Below are 22,492 nucleotides of genomic sequence, written 5' to 3'. Positions count from 1 at the left end.
TTAGGATGCGGGTTCGATCGCTGGCCTCGCTCAGTGGGTTAAGGATCAGGCGTTGCTGTGAGCTGTGGTGCAGGTCACAGACACAGCTCGGATCTGGCATTGCTCTGGCTGTGGCGTAGGCCGGCAGCTGCAGCTCCAATTCAACCCCTAGCCTGTGAACCTCAATATGCCACAGGTGTGCCCTAAAAAGAAACATTTTCAAAGTTGGGGTTTGTTCTAGAATTCCCTTGTGGTGCAGTGGGTTAAGGATTCCACTTTGTTGCTACTGAGGCTCAAGTCACTGCTATGGTGCAGGTTCAATCCCTGACTCAGGAACTTCTGCAAAAGTTTTTTTTTTTTTTTTTTTTTTCCACAAGAATTGTCTGTACTTCAAGTATCTTGCCTGTTCTGCTTCTGTTTCTTGTATAATTTAAGTATTTAACTGAATAACTTAACAGAATAAGTGCCATTATTATATATTGTCTTTCGTTTCCTATGAAAATTTCGGTTTCACAGATATAAGAATGTATCAAAACATCAAACATACATCTTAAATATGAGTACTTTATATGTTCAATTACACCTTCATTAAAGAAATATTCAAAACATGTCACTTCCTAATAAAGTTACTATTTAATTATCATCTGTGTCTTACTGTAGCTACTGGTCCTATATGGCAGAATTAGAATGACGTGCCTCCAGTAACTCTTCCTAACTCCATGTTCAGTGACATTATGCTGGCACTTTTGAAATTGCCCTTGGCTTCAGCAAGAGGTGCTGGAAAGACTGGACAGCTGCATGTAAACCAATGAAACTAGAACATGCCCTCACACCATGCACAGTTTAAAAATAAGCTCAAAATGGCTTAAAGACATAAACATTAGACACCGTAAAACTCCTAGAAGAGAACACAGGGAAAACACTCTCTGACATCAACCGTACACATGTTTTCTTAGGTCAGACTCCAAAGGCAATAGAAATAAAAACAAAAACCAGTGGGACCTAATCAAACTTAGAAGCTTTTGCATGGCAAAGGAAACCAAAAAAAACAAAGACAACCTATGGAATGGGAGAAAAGAGGTGCAAATGATGCAACCAACAAGGACTTAGTCTCCAAAATATACAAATGACTCACACAACTCAACAGCAAACAATAAACAACCCAATCAAAAAATGGGCAGAAGACCTAAAGAGACATTTCTTCAAAGAAGACATATGGATGGCCAGTAGGCACATGAAAAAATGCTCAACATCACTAATTAGTAGAGAAATGCAAATTAAAACACAATGAGGTACCACCTCGCACCAGTCAGAACGGATATCATTAATAAGTCTACAAATAACAAATGCTGGAGAGGGTATGGAGCAAAGGGAACCCTCTTACACTGCTGGTGGGAATGTAAATTGGTACAACCACTATGGAAAACAGTATGGAGGTTCCTCCAAAAACTAAATACAGAACTAGCATATGATCCAGCAATCCCAAACCTGGGCATATATCCAGACAAAAGTACAATTCAAAAAGATACATGCACCTGAGTGTTCATAGCAGCACTATCCACAATAGAGAAGACACTGAAATGATGTCTGTTGACAGACGAATGGATTAAGAAGTGGTACATATACACAAGGGACTACTACTCAGCCATAAAAATGAACTAAATAATGCCATTTCAGCAACATGGATGCAACCAGAGATTCTCATACTTTTTTTTTTTTTTTTTTTTTTTTTTTTGTCTTTTTGGGGGCCACACCCATAGCATATGGAAGTTCCCAGACTAGGGGTTGAACTGGAGCTACAGTTGCCAGCCTACACCACAGCCATGGCCATGAAAGAACCAAGCTGTGTCTGCAACCTAACCACAGCTCTCAGCAATGCCAGATGCTTAATCCCCTGAGCGAGGCCAGGGACTGAACACTTGTCTTCGTGGACACTAGTGGACACTAATCAGAGGAGTTACCACTGAGCCACTACTGGAACTCCTAGAGATTCTCACACTAAGTGAAGTCAGATAGAGAAAGACAAATACCATGTGACACCACTTATAGGTGTAATCTAAAATGTGGCACAAATGAACCTAATTACAGGACAGAAACAGACTCACAGAATGGAGGACAGACTGGTGGTTGCCAAGGGAGGGAGAAGTTCTGGGGACTGGGTTTGTAGATGAAAACTATTACATTTAGAATGGTTAAGCAATGGAGTCCTGCTGTACAGCACAGGGAACTCTATCCAATCTCTTGTGATGGAACATGATGGAAGATAATATGAGAAAAAATATACATACATGGGTATGACTTGGTCACTTTGCTGTATAGCAGAAATTGACACAACATTGTAAATCAACCTATCCTTTAAGAAAAAAAAATTTAACAAAAGAAACTGGCCATAGTGGGAATATTTATATCAGGGGAATTGGAAAACACTACTAACTAGGACTTAACTATATTATTGAAAGACTAGACTGAAGAATATATGAACAATGCATTTTAAACTTATAAGTATATTGTGTATGTGATAATTACACTGTATAGAATGCAGTGTTCCACAAAAATTGAGGAACAAAAATAAGCTGATTACTTGCTAATGAAAAGGAACATATCCCCAACACAGAAAAGTAAAATAAGCATAAGATATGAACAGACATTTTACCCAGAAGAAACATAGGAGTTCCTATGGTAGCAGAGCAGAAATGAATCCAACTAGGAACCATGAGTTTTTGGATTCAATCCCTGACCTCACTTAGTGGGTTAAGGATCCGGCGTTGCTGTGAGCTATGGTGTAGGTCGCAGACACGGCTTGGATCCTGCACTGCTGTGGCTATGGAGTAGGCCGGCAGCTATAGCTCCAAATGGACCCCTAGCCTGGGAACTTCCATATGCCGCAGGTGTGTCCCTGCAGAGACAAAAAAACAAACAAAAAAAAAGCTTTACAAAATGGTTCAAAAGATAAATCTAGATATTCCACTCTTTTCAGAAAATCAGGTCTGGCAATCCTATACTGCCCCTTTTCTGATGACCTTGGAGAAGCCTTGCCCTAGTGGTATCAAATACTGATGAACAATGGATCCCTTCCCACCTGCATTAAGAGAAATACTGGCTGGTCACACAGACACACTGTGGACTAAAGGATCTAATCTCTATATGTCTGTTTCTCTGCCTGTGCAGCAATGGCCTTTAGCTGAATATCCCAGAGAAGCTATAGGAATCCACAAAACCAGAGCTTACTTTCTCTGACAGTGATCTCAGCCACAAAAGATACATATGCCTGGAGGTTTTGAGAATTTCCGTGCATCTGTGCACAGTGATACTGCACAGTCACAGGAGCATTTGCTGATGCAATTTTATTTTTTTCATATTACTGCTGCAACTGCAGCATATGGAAGTTTCAGAGCCAGGGGTTGAACTGAAGGTGTGGCTGCCAGCCTACAACACAGCCACAGCAATACCAGATCCAAGCCACATCTGCAACCTCTGCTGCTAAAATGCAGTGGGAAATCCTTAACCCACTAAGCAAGGCCAGAGATTGCACCCACATCCTCACGGACACTATGTCGTGTTCTTAACACACTGAGCCACAACAGGAACTCCTGATGCAATTTTAGAAGAGGCACACTCTGTCTACTTCACTGCAGTCTCTTCCGCTCCAGTGTTACTTTACCAATACGGTTCCCCTGACCCTAGTCTTACAGTGGCACTATCTAGTGAATTCTGGGGATCAGTGCATGTGGCTCTTTTGCAGGATAACTGCGAAGCATATTATGGGATATTCCCTGTGAACAAGAAAAACAATACATGTTGTTCCCAGAAGCACTGGAGGTTGCCAAAACTTCCCAGCTCCTCAGGGTTCTCTGAGCACACACACAAAAATTCCTGATACACAGTCCTGTATGGCTGTGGCTGTGGTGTAGGCCGGCAGCGGTAGCTCTGATTGAACCCCTAGCCTGGGAACCTCCATGTACCACAGGTACGGCCCTAAAAATAAAAACACTAGAGCCCTCAGACTTCCTGTGTGTCTCCACAGTATAACTACTTGGCATTGCTTCCACAGTCCACTAATTAGGACCACAAAGCTCTGCAGTTTTTCCTAGGAGACCCTGGGCAACAATGCATATTGGGCAAAAACCAGAGAGTTATATTCTTCAATCATACTGACATGTGAGGCACATGAAGCAGGGGACCCCTATGAAAACTGTGTGGTCCTAAATGCTGGTGGAGTCCTGCTGTTTTCAGGTCACCTCACAGTGAATAGAACCCCAAGACCAAAAGTGGCTCAAGCATTAACGCTTTATTATCGCAAAATGCAAAGCAATATACCGCATGCAGTTTCCAGGCTGGGGACTTGGAGGCTGGGGAAGATCCAAGATCAATGTCACTAGAAACTAACATGTCCTTGGAGTTCCCGTCATGGCTCAGTGGTAACGAAGCCAACTAATATCTATGAGGACACAGGTTCGATCCCAGGCCTCATTCAGTGGGTTAAGGATCTGGCATTGCTGGGAGCTGTGGTGTAGGTCACAGACGAGGCTCGGATCTCGAGCTGCTGTGCCTGTGGTGTAGACTGGCAGCTGCAGCTCTGATTTGACCCTTAGACTTTCACATGCCACAGAAGTAGCCCTAAAAAGACAAACACACACACACACATTACTAACATGTCCTTGAAAATGCAATCTTTCCTGGCAAGTCACCAACAGAACTCAGATTGGGTCCACTGGGCCAAAACTGGGTCAGGTCCATGCCTTCATTCGGAAGTGAGAAGGGAATGAGGACCCCACCTTTAAGACTACACATTATTTCCCCCTGAAAATGGGGATGATACAAAGGTCAGCTTCCCTAAGCAGACTGGGAGGTAACGTTTGCATACTGTGAGGACCTGCCAGGAGGCAGAGGTGAAATGAATTGTGCCATAGAATTGGCAGTGACATAATCTGGCAAGGGTCCTGGGCAGGTGCGACAGTATTACACCGGTCCTTAAAGGTTCTCACATACCTGGGACTTAAGGGGAATCTCCGCATTTCAGATTTTCAGATGTAGGGATTTGATTTAGGTAGATGGCTCCGTGACAACTTCTCTCCTTCTGTGTAATTACACTAGAAGGAAACTGCATATCCCAGCATATCTAAGGCCGTTCACAATTGTGAAGTCTCTGGTATTGAATGAGATCAGATGAGCAGCTAAGGGATTTCCCACATTCATTGCACTCATAAGACATATTTTCCAGTGCGAACTTTCTGCTGCTAAATGTGGCTACAACTGTGGCTAAAGGATTCTCCACACTCCTTTATCCAGTGTGAACTCTCAGGTGTTTAACAACACGTTAGATTTGCAGCTAAGTGATTTTCCACACTCTTCACTGATGAGGTCGTTCCCCACTGTGAACGCTCCAGTGGTAAATGAGGCTGAACTTTCAGCTGAAAGACTTCCCACAGTCTTTGCAGCCATAAGGCCTTTCTCCACTATGAATTTTCTCTTTTTTTTTGCCATTTCTTGGGCCACTCCCGCGGCATATGGAGGTTCCCAGGCTAGGGGTCTAATCGGAGCTGTAGCTGCCAGCCTATGCCAGAGCCACAGCAACACAGGATCCAAGCCGCGTCTGCAACCTACACCACAGCTCACGGCAACGCCAGATCGTTAACCTACTGAGCAAGGGCAGGGACCGAATCCGCAACCTCATGGTTCCTAGTCGGATTCGTTAACCACTGCGCCACGACGGGAACTCCTCCACTATGCATTCTCTGATGTTGAAGGAGGATGGATCTTTGACTAAAGGATTTCCCACACTCTCCACAGTCATAAGGCCTTTCTCCAGGGTGACCTCTTAGGTGATCAATGAGGTTCGATTTGCAGCTAAAGGATTTTTCACACTCTTGACATTCATAAGACTTTTCTCCAGTATGAACTCTCAGGCAGATAATGAGGTGAGGTTTGCAGCTAAACGATTTTCCACATTCTCTACACTTATAAGGCCTTTCTCCTGTGTGGACTTTTTGATGTGAACTGAGACTGGCGCTTTGCTTAAAGGATTTCCCACATTTACTGCACTCATAAGGCCTTTCTCCAGTATGACGTCTCCTGTGGTGAATGAGCGTGGAGCTTCGGCTGAAGGATTTTCCACAATCACCACACTGATAAAGCCTTTCTCCAGGTTGACCTTTCTGATGATGTATGAGGTTGGATCTTTGACTAAAAGATTTTTCACATTCCCTGTATTCATAAGCTTTTTCTCCAGTATGAACTTTCCAATGGCTATTAAGGCTATAGCTTTGGCTAGAAGATTTCCCACATTCATGGCACTCATAAGGCTTCTCTCCTGTGTGAACCCTCTGATGCTGAATAAGGTTAGATCTTTGACTGAAAGATTTCCCACATTCCCTGCACTCATAAGGTTTTTCTCCCGTGTGAACTTTCTTATGGCTATTGAGGCTGTAGCTTTGGCTAAAGGATTTCCCACATTCGCTGCACTCATAAGGCCTTTCTCCAGTGTGGACTTTCTGGTGCTGAATGAGGTTACATCTTCGGCTACAGGCTTTTCCACATTTGCTGCACTCATAAAGCACTTCTCTAGTGAGGAGTCTTTGGTCCTCAACTAGTGTTTCTGTGTAACTGAAGGCTTCATTGTCTTCTCCCACCGTGAAAGGCAGCCTCACACTCATTACTGTCCTTTGTCTCTTCAGTGTGAGTCACTGGTTGATGGAAGAATTCCACACTGGCTAAGAAGTCGTTGCCAATCTCCCCACAGGAAAAGGATCTCCCTGACACATGCGTTGTGCAGCTCTTTACCAACAAGGCTCTGTGCACAGAACTTCTGAAGGGTATCTCTCTAAAGTGCTGTCCCTGGTACTGCTGAAGCTTGGCAGGGAAATTCTGATGCCCATCCGTGTATGGCTTCTGCCCAAGATGTGTTCCTTGGTGCTCAGGCAAGTGCAAGATATCGCTCAGGAGTGGGCCACACATCTCAAAGGCCTGGGCCTTCTGGTGAGATGAATCTGCCTTGATGGTCTTGATCTGTGATACTCCTACAGAAATGCTCTGTTCAGAAGATGCTTCCTTATCTTCTGCTCCAGGCCAACAACCTGAAAGCAAAGAAGTGATGGTGAAATATATGTTAATGTTCTTGGGAGGGGGCAAAACATAATTTTTTTTTTTTTTTTTTACAAATTCACATTTGTAAAATGTGAATGTAATTCAACACATGAAAGAATCAGTCCAGGAAAGAGTTCTCAGGAAAACAGAGTTGGGGAGTTCCTGTCGTGGCTCAACGGATATGAATCTGACTACTGTCCATGAGGATGCAGGTTCAATCCCTAGCCTTGCTCAGTGGGTTCAGGATCTGGCATTGCAGTGAGTTATGGTGTAGGCTGCAGGTGCGGCTTAGATCTCGCCTTGCTGCAGCTGTGGCACAGGCTGGGCAGCTGCAGCTCCAATTCAACCCCTAGCCTGGGAACCTCCATGTGCTACGGGTGCAGCCTTAAACACACACACACAATAGGAAGAGAGTTGGGGTTAGCTTGAGGAAGCAACTGCTGTTCTTCCTGGGTCCTTAAGATCACAGAATGATGCAGGCCTCACCTGCCACAGGACACTAGGAAAGGGTGTGGCCCAGGGAGAAAAGTATGTTCTATAGCTCCATCTTCTGTCAATGGCTTTTAGTAGGATTCTAACTGCTGATGACATGTGATGTTGTGCAGAAGTCTAGTTCAGATCCAGAAGAATCTGACTGAAAAGGTGGTAAGTGGTATTTAAGGACTGCTGACATGTGCACACTTTAGGACATTACAAAACTGGAAAGCAGTGAGGTGGGAACAGTGTGAGGACGAGTGAGATAAGCAGTCCAGAGAGGTGAGGAGTAGGTCTCAGCAGGAGTCAGAATACAAATAACTAGTAGAAATGACAAGTTGGCAAAGTGTCAAGAAAGGAGAAAGACTGAAGTGGGGTGTGGCCACTGGCAATGGCATCACCAAAATACCAGTAAAACAGGACAGGTTCTTCATATGATTTCAACCAGGCCCTGAGGTCATGTCCATTCTGGGAAGAACAGAATATTCTTCCTCTAGTCCTAGCTGAGCTACTACTCCATGAGACAGATGATTCAATTCCTAAGAGAAGAATAGGACAGCTTAGTATCCAATACTGGCCTAGACAACGCAGCATACGAGATAACATAAGAAAGTTTTTTTATTATCACTATTGTTATTGTTATTGTCTTTATAGGGCTGTAACCTCATCATATCAAAGTTCCCAGGCTGGGGATCTAATTGGAGCTGTAGCTGCTGACCTATACCACAGCCACAACAACGCCAGATCTGAGTTGCATCTGCAACTTACATCACAGTTGACAGCAACGCTGAATTCTTGACCCACTGAGGGAGGCCAGAGATGGATCCCCCATCCTATTGGCTACTAGTAGGGTTTGTTACTGCTGAGCTACACTGGGAACCCTCAGGAATGTTTTTTATTTTATTTTATTTTATTTTTTAGGAGCATTTTTAAAATACTACAAAAAGTACCAATTAATGGGCACAGCTAGAACAAAGATGGCAGAGTAGTAAAACCAGGCGTTTCCCCACTGGGCAATAACTACACTGGTAGAATCAATGCAATGTAACAACTATGCAATGCTAAATTGCTTTAATTAGATTAAATGGAGCTCTTGTCGTTATCCCAATATTAAAAAACAGATAAAGATACTACAAGAAATGACATCTGCAGGCCAACACATATGACGATTACTGGTGAAAAATTAATCAACACAATACTAGCAAACTGTGTTCAGCAGTATAGTAAAGAGATTATACACCACAAACAATTGGGACTTATTTTTAAAATGCCAGGATGGTTCAACATACAAAATCTGATCAATGTAATATGTCACTTTAACAAAATGAGGAAAAAAAAACAATACATCAATCAATGCGCAGAAACCATTCCATGATGAAAATATTTATCAATAAACGTTAAACAGCTTAACATAAAGCAAGAAAAATTTAAAAACCACAGCAAATATTATACTCGATAGTGAAAGACTGAAAACTATTCCTCCAAGATCAGTAAGAAGAAAAGGATGACAGCTTCCGCTGCTACTATTCAACATAGTATTGGAACTTCTACCAGGGCAATTAGGCAAGAAAGACAAATAAATAAAGGGCATCCAAAAGAGAAATGAAGTGAAATCACCACAGCTCATGAATTCTTTTCAATTTTTTTTTTTTCCTTTTCTTTTTAGGGCTGCACCTGTGGCATATGGAAGTTCCCAGGCTAGGGGTCAAATTGGAGCTGCAGCTGTTGGCCTACGCTGCAGCCACACAAGATCTCAGCTGCATCTGTGACCTACACGACAGTTCATGGCAGCTCCGGGTCCTTAACCCAATGAGTGAGGCCAGAGATCAAACCCACATCCTCATGGATACTAGTCAGGTTCATTACCCCTGAGCCACAACAGAAACTCCAAAATCTTAAAGATTTCACCACAAAACTGCTAGAATAAATGAATATAGCCAAGGAGGAAGATATAAATAGAAGATGGAAAAATTTCTATAAACTAAACAATGAATAATCTGAGCAAGAAACAAAGAAAAGAATTTCATGATAAAAGTATCTGTCAAAAAAAATAAAATACTTGGAGTTCCCGTCGTGGTGCAGTGGTTAACAAATCCGACTAGGAACTGTGAGGTTGCGGGTTCAATCCCTGGCCTTGCTCAGTGGGTTAAGGATCCGGCGTTGCCGTGAGCTGTGGTGTAGGTCCCAGACACGGCTCAGATCCCGAATTGCTGTGGCTCTGGCGTAGGCCGATGGCTATAGCTCCGATTAGACCCCTAGCCTGGGAAACTCCATATGCCGTGGGAACGGCCCAAGAAATGGCAAAAAAGACAAAAAAATAAAAAAGTAAAAATAAATAAAATACTTAAGATAAACTTAACCAAGGAAATAAGACTTGTACAATAAAAAGTGTAAAATATTGCTGGAGTTGCCCTTGTGGCTCAGCGGTTTTTGAACCTGACTAGCATCCATGAGGATGCAGCTTCAATCCTTGGCCTCACTCAGTGGGTTAAGGATCCGGCGATGCTGTGAGCTGTGGTGGAGGTCGCAGACTCGGCTTGGACGTCGCATTGCTGTGGCTTTGGTGTAGGCTGGCAGCTGCAGCTCTGATTCAGCTCCTAGCCTGGGAACTTCCATATGCCATGGGTGCAGCCCTAAAACGAGGAACAAAAAAAAAGAAGTCATTGCTATCCAAGCTATCTACAGAGTCAATGCAATTCCTATCAAAACTCCAACAATGGGAGTTCGCATTGTGGCACAGTGGAAACAAATCTGACTAGTATCCATGAGGATGTGGGTTCAATCCCTGGCCTTGCTCAGTGGGTCCAGGATCCAGCATTGCCATGAGCTGTGGTGTCCATCACAGACACGGCTCAGATCTGCTATTACTGTGGCTATAGTGTAGGCTGGCAGCTGTAGCTCCAATTCAGCCTCTGGCCTGAGAACTTCCACATGCCATGGGTGCAGCCCTAAAAAGAAAAAAAAAAAAAAAAATTCCAACAAAGTTTTCTGTGGTAAAAGAAAAATTCATCTTAAAAGTAACATGGAATCTTGGAGTTCTCCTGTGGCACAACCTGTTAAGGATCCTGTGTTGTCACTGCATTGGCTCAGGTCATTGCTGTGGCACAGGTTTGATCCCTGGCTCAGGAATTTTCACATGCTGTGGGCCAGGCCAAAAACCAAACAAAAAAATGAACAAAGTTGGAGGAGTCACACTTCTAAATTTCAAATATCACTGCAAAGCTACAGTAATCAAAACAATATGATACTGATATCAAGGCACACAGACCAATGGGATAGAATAAAGAGCTCAGAAATAAACTCTCCTATATGGTTAAATGATTTTCAACAAGGCTGAGATGATTCCACAGGGAATGACAGAATTTTCAACAAATGATGCTAGAAGTGAATATCCATATGCATAAGAAGGAAGTTGGATGGACACAAGATAAATAAACTCAAAATGGATCAAAGATCTAAAGTTAAGAACTACAACTATATAAAACTCTTTTTTTTTTTTTGCCTTTTTTGAGGGCCGCTCCCGTGGCATATGGAGATTCCCAGGCTAGGGGTCTAATCGGAGTTGTAGCCACTGGCCTACACCAGAGCCACAGCAACGTGGGATCTGAGCCGCATCTGCGACCTACACCATAGCTCACGGCAACGCCAGATCCTTAACCCACTGAGCAAGGCCAGGGATCGAACCCGCAAACTCATGGTTCCTAGTCAGATTTGTTAACCACTGCGCCACGATGGGAACTCCTATATACAACTCTTAGGAGACAACACAGAATGTTACTTTGAAGTGCAACAGGTTAAGGATCTGGCATTGCTGCTGCCACAGCATATGTCCGAGATGCGGCTCTGATTTGATCCCTGGCCTGAGAACTTCCACTGGCTGCAGTGCAGCTAAAAAAGGAAAAAGGAAAAAAAAAAGGCAACTCACAGAATGGAAGAAAATATTTGCAAATCACATATCTGAGAAAGTGTAAATATTCAAAATATACAGAAAATTCCTGTGAGAAAAAAGAATGTATACATGTATGTGTAACTGCGTCACCATACTGTACAGTGGAAAATTGACAGAACACTGTAAACCAGCTATAATGGTAAAAAATAAAAATCATTATATAAAATAAATAAATAAATAAAGAGAACTAAAAAAAGAAAAGAAAATTCCTAAAACTCCATGCACACAAAAAAACAAGATTCAAAATTGGCAAGAGACTTGAAGAGACATTTTTTCCCAAAAGATATATAAACAGAGAATAAGCACATGAAAAGATGCTCACATCACTAGTTGTTAGAGAAATGCAAATCAAAACCACGATGAGATACTCCTTCACACTAATTAGGATGGGTTATAAAAACCCAAGTGTCAGCAAGGGTGGGAGAAACTATAATCTTTGTGTGGCTTCTGTAGGAAGTATGGTGATTCTTTCAAAAGTTTGTAAAAAGTTATCATACAGTGAATATATACAGAAGAATTGAAGCAGGAGAGTTCCCATTGTGGCGCAGTGGAAACGAATCCGACTAGGAACCATGAGGTTGCAGGTTCCATGCCTGGCCTTGCTCAGTGGGTTAAGGATCTGTCACTACCATGAGCTGTAGTGTAGGTCGCAGATGCAGCTTGGATCTAGCCTTGCTGCGGCTGTGGTGTAGGCTGGCAGCTGTAGCTCTGATTCGACCCCTAGCCTGGGAACCTCTATATGCCATGGGTATGGCCCTAAAGAGCAAAAAAAAAAAAAAAAAAAGCAGGGACACAAAAAAAGCTATCTGTAAACCCATGGTATTAACAGCATTATTCACAAGAACCAAGAAGGGGAAGGATCAACGATGGAATAAAGGGTAAAAAAAAAAAAAAAATGTAATACATACATACAATAAATATTCAGCCTTAAAAAAAAAGAAAATGTTAACAATGTTTCAACATAGATGAATCTTTACAATAGTATCTAAGTGAAGTAAGCCAGACATCAAAGGAAAACTACTCTATGATTCCACACATATAAGACACTCAGTGTAGTCAAATTTATAGACAGAGAAAGCAATGCAGTGGATGGGGAAGATGCTGTTTAAGGGTACAGAGTTTCTGTCCGTGAGATGAAGTTCTGTGGATGTATGACTGTGATGGTTGCACAATGAGAATGTACTAACGCCACTTAGAAGTGGAAAATATTTTGTTTTGTATATACTGCCACAATTAAAGAAAAAATAATGTAAAACAAAGCACAAAGAACCTCAGAGAAAGATCTTGCAAGAATTTTTTTTTTTTTTTTTGTCCTTTGTCTTTTTAGGGCCACACCCTCCACATACGGAGGCTCCCAGGCTAGGGGCTGAAGCAGTGCTGTAGCTACCCAGCCTACACCATAGCCACAGCAATGCCAGATCTGAGCTGTGTCTGTGACCTATACTACAGCTCCCGGCAACACCGGATCCTTAACCCAGTGAGCAGGGCCAGGGATTGAACCCGTACCCTTATGTATACTAGTCGGGTTCATTAACCAATGAGCCATGCCGGAAACTCCCTGCAAGAATATTTGTTTAAGTAGTGACTGTGTAAATGACTACAATTCCAGGCATGGTGAGGCACAAATAAAGGAGAGGTATAGGAAGGGAGCGATACTTTGGAGCCATGGGGCTAGAAGGTCACCAAGCCTGGGAAAGGGTAAGACAGGTGGGATCCATGAGGCTGACCTCCAGAACAGTGATACCAAATCCTTCCCTGAGAGGCTTTGGGGCAGCTGGTGTTGGAGTGATAAAGGTGAGAAGGAAGCCTGCACTCAGACCAGCCCTAGTAACCACAGCATCTGCCCAGGGGTCTGGAGAAGGACGAAGTGTCCACAGTTTAGATGGAGACGTACCTAAGCCTGGAGAAAAGAGAAAGGCAGAGCCCTGCCCAGGCCTGAGGGGCACGTCTAAGACCTTACCCAGGGAGGATGGAAGCACAAAGGTCTCCAGCATCACATCCTGGTACAGGCATCTCTGAGCCTCATCGAGGAGATTCCACTCCTCCCAGGAGAAGTACAGCGCCACGTCCTCAAAGGTCACACGGCCCTGCCAGCACAGAGACAGATGAGACCTGCAACAGCCTCATTCCGGGGGACCCACAGTCCGCCTCCTCACACATCCACCCGTGGCCAGCCTGCCTCTTAAGAGGCCCAAATCAGAGGAGAGTCCAGATCCTGGGGCCCCTGGGGCTGTCCGCTCTCTCCTCTCACTCCCACTCCCCACTGTGGTCACTCTGCTGGCCACTCTGCAGCCAGAGGCAGCCTGTGAAGACCCAGAACGCATCACCTCCCTCAGCCCGTCCAGACCCCCCACCGCCTCCGGAACACAGCCCTAACTTCACAGGCAGTCACTCCAAGTCTGACCTACTCCCCACCTGCAAAGACAGGAGACCTCCAGACACTTCCCATTTCTCTCCTCAGCTTCCACATCTCGCCTCAAATGGGAACCCTTCCACACAACCCCTGGACTCCACTCAGGACCCTGACCTAGCATTCTCCAGGGTCTCCACCCACGCCCAAGGGCTGGGAAACTGCCAGGGGACAAGTCTCACGTCATCACAACTTTCCGGAGAAAACAGGGGCTGCCACCAGTGAGGGATGAGGACACCTCCACTTACCTGAGGAGGTTCCAAAAGCACTTCCGCAGCCATGGAAACCTGCGGGAAGAGGCAGGTCTTAGAGGGATGGGAGCATGGCGATTTTCCAGGGGCTCAGGCCTTCTCTGCACCCCTGGGAGGCACCCAGCCAGGGATCTGTCCTCGGGCCTACTGTCTAATCTCTCTCCCTCTTTTTTTTTTTTTTTTTGTCGTTTCTAGGGCCGCACCTGCGGCATATGGAGGTTCCCAGGCTAGGGGGTCCAATCAGAGCTGTAGCTGCCCGCCTACACCACAGCCACAGCCAACACGGGATCCGAGCTGTGACTCCAACCTGCATCACAGCTCATGGCAACGCTGGATCCTTAACCCACGGAGTGAGGCCAGGGATCGAACCTGCAACCTCCTGGTTCCTAGTCGGATTCGTACCACTGAGCCACGACGGGAACTCCCCTACTGCCTAACCTCTGTATTGACTCTCAGCCGTCGTGTGTCCTTGCGGGGGGAGGGACCCCACCTCCTTCTGCTCAATGTCCTCAGCGGCCCTTCAATCTGGTCTATTGAACACACTCTGCGGGGGGGGGGGTTCGAATCTAACTCAGATCATGTCTCTCTCCTCACAACTTCCATGGCTCCAAGGGTCTCAGGAAGGAAGGGTCAACTCGTCGGCCTGGCACCGCGTGGGCCACTCTCCGCAAACTCCGTCCCTTGCAGAAGCAACATGGACCCCGGGTTCCGCCAACCCTCCAGGCTCGGCCCGACCTCCAAGCCTCTGCACCCGCCGGTCCCTCCGCCTGCAACGGCTGCCACCCACCACCGCCTCACCGTCCTGGACCGGCTGCAGGCACGCGAGCAGGCGCCCCGCGCTCGGGGCCTCGGTGTCTGGCGGGTGAGGGCTGGGAGGCCCGAGCACGAGCGTTTCCCCGGGGGCGGGTCCCTCAGCGCGGCCGCCGCCCCCGGACCCACAGGGCGGGGCGGAGAGGGGACAGCCGAGCGTCGCGAGAGGCCCCGACGCCGCTGTCTCCTGCCGGCCTCGCAGGCGGCGATATCCCCGACCTTAGACGCGCCTCTCTTCCCTGGGGAGAAAGCCCCTGCTCCGGCCTTCCCTGTCACTTGAATCCCCAGCCTGAGTCCTCGACTTCCTTACCCACAATATCGCCAAAACGACCACAAACACCCACAACCACACAAACCTCCAAAACGGAAGTTCCGCCTTCACCCGCGTGCCCTTCAGGAAATGGTGAAATTCTGAATGCTTATTGGGTGCCCTTCACTGCCGCTCAATGCCTGGCATTCTGGGAAATGTAGTTCTCGCCGCTCACTAGCCTACTGAGGCTCCTGGCAGTCATCCTCCAAGAGAAGGGGCCAGTAGTGCCCCTGGGCTGCTCAGAACTGAGCGCTGAATTCTTCCAGTGGGAGAGAAACTTCGTGCCACAGCAACGCGGGATCCAAGCCAAAGCTCACGGCAATGTCAGATCCTTAACCCACTTAGGGAAGCCAGGAATCGAACCCACAACCTCATGGTTCTTATTCGGATTTGTTTCCGCTGCAGTGCAACAGGAACTCTGTCTTTTTCTTTCAACGGGATAAGTTGTTAAACTTCTGTTGAATTTCATGGAAATTGGGTAGGATTATATTTATACATGAAATAAGTTTGGCTAAATGTGCTAATGAAGCTATTTGCTGATTTCACGATTCCTTTTCTTTCTCAGTTGTTGCAAATGATTATTAAATTACATAACAATTTTAATGGTTCTTGCATTAATAATTACCAAATGCAGGAGTTCCCATCGTAACAGGGGAAACGAATCTAACTAGGAACCATGAGGTTGCGAGTTCAATCCCTGGTCTCTCTCAGTGGGTCAAGGATCTGGCATTGCCATGAGCTGTGGTATAGGTCACATACACGATCTGGCATAGGCTGGCAGGTGTAGCTCCGATTAGACCCCTAGCAGGGGAACACCCATATGCCGAGGGTGTGCCCCTAAAAACAAAAAAATTACCAAATGTGGTATCTTTCGGCGGGGGGGGGTGGGGTGGCGGAGGCACACATGCAGGATATGGAAGTTCCCAGGCCAGGGCTGAATCGGATCTGCAGCTGCTGGCCTACTCCACAGCCACAGCAACGCCAGATCCAAGCTGTGTCTGTGACCTACACTGCAGCTCATGGTGAGGCCAGATATTAAGCCTCTAGTGGAGCCAGGGGTCAAATCCGCATCCTCATGGATACTAGTTGTCGAGTTACTGCTGAGCCACGATCGGAACTTCCAGTTGGATCAATTACTAATTTGTATTTTTAATTATATAAGTTGCATGATTTTCAGGTCAAATTATTCTGCTAGAATTTGTGATATAATGGTGAATAAGAATAACTGTTGGGGAGTTCCCGTCGTGGCGCAGTGGTTAACGAATCCAACTAGGAACCATGAGGTTGCGGGTTCGGTCCCTGCCCCTGCTCAGTGGGTTAACGATCCGGCATTGCTGTGAGCTGTGGTGTAGGTTGCAGACACAGCTCGGATCCCGCGTTGCTGTGGCTCTGGTGTAGGCCGGTGGCTACAGCTCCGATTGGACCCCTAGCCTGGGAACCTCCATATGCTGCGGGAGCGGCCCAAGAAATAGCAAAAAAAAAAAAAAAGAATAACTGTTGATTTGTTTGTTTTTTTACCTTTTCTAGGGCCGCTCCTATGGCATGTGGAGGTTCCCAGGCTAGGGGTCTAATCAGAGCTGTAGTCGCTGGCCTACACCACCTGCTGCATTTGGAAATTCCCAGGGTAGGGGTCAAATTAGTGCTGCAAATGCCAGTCTAAGCCACAGCAACACTGGAACCTTCCACTGAGCAAGGCCAGGGATTGAGCCTGTATCCTCATGGACACTATGTCAGGTTCTTAACCCGATGACCACTACAGAAACTCCGACAGTTTTTTGTTTTTTGTTTTTTTTTTTTTTTTTTTTTGGCTTTTTGCTATTTCTTTGGGCCGCTCCCGCAGCATATGGAGGTTCCCAGGCTAGGGGTAGAATTGGAGCTGTAGCCACTGGCCTACGCCAGAGCTACAGCAACGCGGGATCCGAGCCACGTCTGCAACCTACACCACAGCTCACGGCAACGCCAGATCGTTAACCCACTGAGCAAGGCCGGGGATCGAACCCACAAGCTCACGGTTCCTAGTCGGATTCGTTAACTGCGCCACAATGGGAACTCCATGGAGACAACATTTTAAATGATACTTTTCCAGAATGTATAGTCCCCTGGTTATCATGGGACGTCAAAGGCAGATTACAGCAATCGGCTTCACAAGAGCAGAATATTTTCTTAATAGCTCAGTTAAGCTTGACTATAATGCAATAAAACAGCAAAGGACTATTCGGGAGGTGAGTTTTAGACAGTAAACACTAACCTCAATACACAAAACTAGCATAGGAGTCAAAACAGTCTTTTTCTTTAAAATTACCCTCATCTTTAACAAATACAGCCAAATTAGCATTGTAGAAAACACATTTTCTAACCATTTATTATTATTATTATTACTATTATTACTATTACTGGATTTGTCAGAGAGCCAGGAAGAAGCAAGCGGCAGTCTCGGATTCCCACAGCCCCGACTGTTTAATTCACAGTCATTGTTTACCAATCTTAACATCTGTGATTCAGGAGCCAACCCTTGTCATGATGCAAGGGCATCGGATGGCAAAAATCTGACAACGAGGGGTGACTTGTTGCAGAAGTAGAATGCACTTTATCTCCATGTGCCACGATCTCTACAGATTTTGTTTTTACCTTTGATTTGACAATATTTTCCTTGTGATTTAATCTACCAAATAATCCTAGTAGATTCAGTAATTTTTTCTGGGATGACTCAAAAACATCTGATCAAACAGAATCATAGATTATTGCTTAACATTACTTATTCACTCAACCAAAGTAACAAAGGATTTTAAAAGCAAACAAATCAAAGGCAAAGAAATTCACATGATCTGTTATCAAAAGCAGCATTTTAAGAAAAACTTCTTTTAACAGACTGAATCCAAATTCAAGTGTTTCAAGTTTTATCTTACTGTTAAAATGAGTTTGCTCCATTAAACTTAATTTTAACCTTAGTCAGTCCCAACCATGTTCAACATTCTTTTCTCAGTGTCTACTTCCCACAAACCTTTCATTGCTTTCTGTATCCATATTATAAACCCCTATCTTTCCATTCAAAATACCAAGCCATGAAACAGATTTACTATCCTTTTCCTTAATAAAATGTAATTCCAGAGTTCCCATTGTGGCTCAGCGGAAATGAATCTGACTAGTAACCACGAGGACTCGGGTTCAATCCCTGGCCTTGCTCAGCAGGTCAAAGACCCAGCTTTGCCCTGGGCTGTGGTGTAGGTCACAGATGCAGCTCGGATCTGGCGTGGCTGCAGCTGTGGCGTAGGCCTGCAGCTGCAGGTCCAATGTGACCCCTAGCCTGAGAACCTCCTTATGCCGAAGATGTAGCCCTAAAAAAAAAAAATAAAGAAAAGAGTAATTTCATTCCTCTGGCCTTCTTTACTGAAAACACACATCCCACTTTTTTTTTTTTTTTTTTTTTTTTTTACTATTTCTTGGGCCGCTCCTGTGGCATATGGAGGTTCCCAGGCTAGGGGTCCAATCGGAGCTGTAGCCACCGGCCTACACCAGAGCCACAGCAACGCGGGATCCGAGCCACGTCTGCAACCTACACCACAGCTCACGGCAACGCCGGATCCTTAACCCACTGAGCAAGGGCAGGGACCGAACCCGCAACCTCATGGTTCCTAGTCGGATTCGTTAACCACTGCGCCACGACGGGAACTCCACATCCCACTTTTTGAGAGCAACCATGGATTGTCTTTTAGAAATTTTTAAAAACATGTGCTTTCTTATAGAGAACATCTCAGGGTGGCACCAAACCCACCGATTAATAGTCTTAAATGACTTTGGTTTTTCTGTTTAGTAACTTAAGTCTCAGTATCTCATTTGACTTCTATCAAATCTAGGTACAATAAGTTACGATACTTATGTTCCTGACTCCAAAGACATATCTATATTAATTAGATCCACAAACTTTTTTTTTAATGTTTTTTTTTGTTTGTTTGTTTGTTTGTTTGTTTGTTTTGTCTTTTGTCTTTTTTTGTTGTTGTTATTGTTGCTATTTCTTGGGCTGCTCCCGAGGCATATGGAGGTTCCCAGGCTAGGGGTTGAATCGGAGCTGTAGCCACCGGCCTACGCCAGAGCCACAGCAACTCGGGATCCGAGCCACGTCTGCAACCTACACCACAGCTCACGGCAATGCCGGATCGTTAACCCACTGAGCAAGGGCAGGGACCGAACCCACAACCTCATGGTTCCTAGTCGGATTCGTTAACCACTGCGCCACGACGGGAACTCCTAGATCCACAAACTTTAGTATTAGATGTTCATTTAATCCTGAATAGTTTCCTGTTCACGAGAACCTAAAATTAATTTACCTTAGTATTTTGAAGATTTATGTAAGCCCTTAATTTCCCTTAAGCCAGTTAAGTAGAGCTCTTTCATTAATTAATTTTGGCAAAGCCACACTTGCACAACACACACAAAGATTCACACAAACAAGCAAAACAGAGGCTTCATTTTCCCATTCCGAAAGGGAGGTTTTGTTTTATCCTCTATGGTAACAGAGACAGTAGGGATAGAAAGTTTGTTTATATCATGAAGGTGTGTCTGTGAAAGCCGGGCAGGTGTTCTGTGACTTGTTGTAGGTGGGGCAGCTGCATCAGAAGGATCAAAATCATCGGCAGGGTTTAGAAGACAGGGAGGGGGGTTCCCGTAATCGGAGAAAACTGTGTGACTCACTCCTAGTGCATGAGGAGAGCTTAGGGCAGAGAAGCATGAAAGCATCTATGTGGGGAACCTCTGACCATTTTCCATCGGGTCTAAGAAAATTCCCCAAATTCCTCCGAATCTGAAAATCGAATGTTCCATTTTCAGGTCATCTGGCTCATACTGGGGCCAGGCCACATTGCAAAAGAAAATGAGACGTTTGGGTCATGTGTCTTGTTTGAGACCCAGCGAGGAGAGATTTTGTAGGTGACAGCCCAGCGGGGAGTCCTGAGGTGGCCACCAAGTGGCAGAGCCCGTTTTTTTTTTGCTGGAGGGCAGAGTGTGCAGTAGAAGCAATGAAGTTTCAGGAGTTCCTGTCGTGGCGCAGTGGTTAACGAATCCGACTAGGAACCATGAGGTTGTGGGTTCGGTCCCTGCCCTTGCTCAGTGGGTTAACGATCCGGCGTTGCCGTGAGCTGTGGTGTAGGTTGCAGACGTGGCTCGGATCCCGCATTGCTGTGGCTCTGGCGTAGGCCGGTGGCTATGGCTCCGATTCGACCCCTAGCCTGGGAACCCCCATATGCCGTGGGAAGCAGCCCGAGAAAGAGCAAAAAGATAAGATAAAGATTAAAAAAAAAAAAAAAAAAAGCAATGGAGTTTCCCATCCCAGATTGCAGAGAGACGTCCCTTCCGGTGACTGGGAGAGGTTGGAAACAAGGGGTACCCCGGGTCCTCAAAGGGGCGTCCCCCTAAGAGGTCTGGGATCCGTAAATGACGTCTCTTTGGCAGGGACGTGTGTCTGGCCCCTTGGGAACCAGGCAAGTGAGTCCAAATGACTGACAGGTGTTTGGTGACGTCAGCGGAGGGGGAAATGCACCTGGACTGAGAAAAGGAGGGAACGTGAATGAGGCGACAATGCGAAAGTGAGGAGTCACTCACCTTCTGCCTGACGGCTGTGACCCGTGTTGGAGGCGCTGAGACCCAAATCATCAGAGGCGCTCGAGATCTCAGACCCGAGGGCAGGGGCGGTCCCTCCGTCCCTACAGAATCGCTTCGTCCGGCTCCGGCACGCTCCCTGGGGGGCGGGGAGGGGGGGCCCAGTCGGTGCTTCCGAGCTGGCAGGTGGGTACCGACCTCCGACCAGATCTTTCCTACCACCTGGGTCCTTATGCCACATGAAAGCACCGCCGGGCATCGGCAGAACCGCGGATGGGACCTCGCCCTCGCTTCGGGTCCGGGCCGCGTCTCAGGCACACGCAGGCATCCTTAGGGTGGGGAGGGGCGGGAGGGAAAGGACTCGCTCGCAACACCCCAGAGTGTAGTCCCGGCTGTTGTCTTCGGGGTCCCGAGAGTGCTGGCGGAGGCTGAGGCACGGAAAAGGAGGGCCGGGGAACCCTCCCGCGTTCTGGCACCAATTCTGGCAGCAATTCTGGCAGAAACCCGGCGGTGAGGAGGAACAGCGAGACCTCCAGCAGGTTGCTGCACCAGCTGAGCAGCCGGGAGCATTGAATGGAGAGAGCTCGGGCTCCGCTTAGGGAGCAACCAGTGATACAGGGCAAGGGCTAGTTCCTATTTTCAGCACAGGGAAGATATGTTTTGCTGTTACGATGTAACAGTTTCTCCACTAATTTTGTCTTGAAGCTTTGTGTTTCCTTTTGTACAGTTACCGCCTAACTACAGTGTTTCTGGTGAACTTCCTTGGACATAAGTGGATTTTTTTGTTTGCTTGTTTTTTGTTTAGTGGCATATGATTCCCAGGCTAGGGGTTGAATCCAAGCTGTAGTCGCTGGTCTACGCCCTGCGGGAGCAACGCCAGATCTGAGCCACATCTGTCACCTACACCATAGCTCAGGGCAATGCCTGGATCTTTAACCCACTGAGTGAGGCCAGGGATTGAACCTATGTCCTCATGGATGCTCGTCAGATTCGTTTCCACGACAGGCGCTCTGTATCTAAACCTAGACACAAGCTCTTAACACTGGCCTGAGTCTTAAATTCCCAGGGACAAAAAGCATGGAGCAAACTCTTCTGGGAAGATTTTTCTTTTTTTCTTTCTTTTTTTTTTTTTTTTTTTTTTTTTTTTTTGGTCTTTTTAGGGCCACACTTGTGGCATAAGGAGGTTGCCAGGCTAGGGCTCCAATAGAACTGCAGCCTCCGGCCTATGCCAGAGCCACAGCAATGCAGGATCTGAGACAGCGTCTGTGACCTAAACCACAGGGCAAGGCAATGCTGGATCCTTAACCCACTGAGCAAGGCCAGGGATCAAACCCACGTCCTCATGGACACTAGTCAGGTTCGTGATCTTCGGAGCCACGATGGGAACTCTTATAATCTTCAAATTATCTTTGTGATTCATTATTTTTCTCTACTCTTTACCTGTTTTCAACGTCATTGATTTAGACTCTATTTTTTAGTTCCTACTGCATCCTTTATGTTTAATTTGCTAGTCCCTCTCCATTTTAGTAAAGTGTAAGCATAGGCTATCAATTTTAGACCTTTCACTTACGCATTTATTCTATAAATTACCCTCTATAGTTACCTTGTCTGTAGTCATTAACTTTCTTTAGTTG

The 22,492-nt window shown here is 45.9% G+C and overlaps 1 protein-coding gene across 1 annotated transcript in view; it reads right to left on the bottom strand.

Annotated features, from left to right (window-relative positions):
* LOC100514110 (zinc finger protein 211) overlaps positions 1–15,260 on the bottom strand; it is a 29,598-nt gene extending 14,338 nt beyond the window's left edge. The window contains 5 exon segments of the mRNA XM_013998873.2: positions 4,969–6,597; positions 6,599–7,052; positions 13,446–13,572; positions 14,144–14,182; positions 14,945–15,260. Of these exon segments, the coding sequence (XP_013854327.1) occupies positions 5,616–6,597; positions 6,599–7,052; positions 13,446–13,572; positions 14,144–14,176 (1,596 nt within the window). The 5' untranslated portion in view covers positions 14,177–14,182; positions 14,945–15,260 and the 3' untranslated portion in view covers positions 4,969–5,615.

Source organism: Sus scrofa, chromosome 6 (genome assembly GCF_000003025.6).
Source record: "Sus scrofa isolate TJ Tabasco breed Duroc chromosome 6, Sscrofa11.1, whole genome shotgun sequence".
Taxonomy (NCBI): domain Eukaryota; kingdom Metazoa; phylum Chordata; class Mammalia; order Artiodactyla; family Suidae; genus Sus; species Sus scrofa.
Note: the sequence above shows the minus strand (reverse complement) of the source record. Positions and strands in the feature narration are given on the sequence as shown.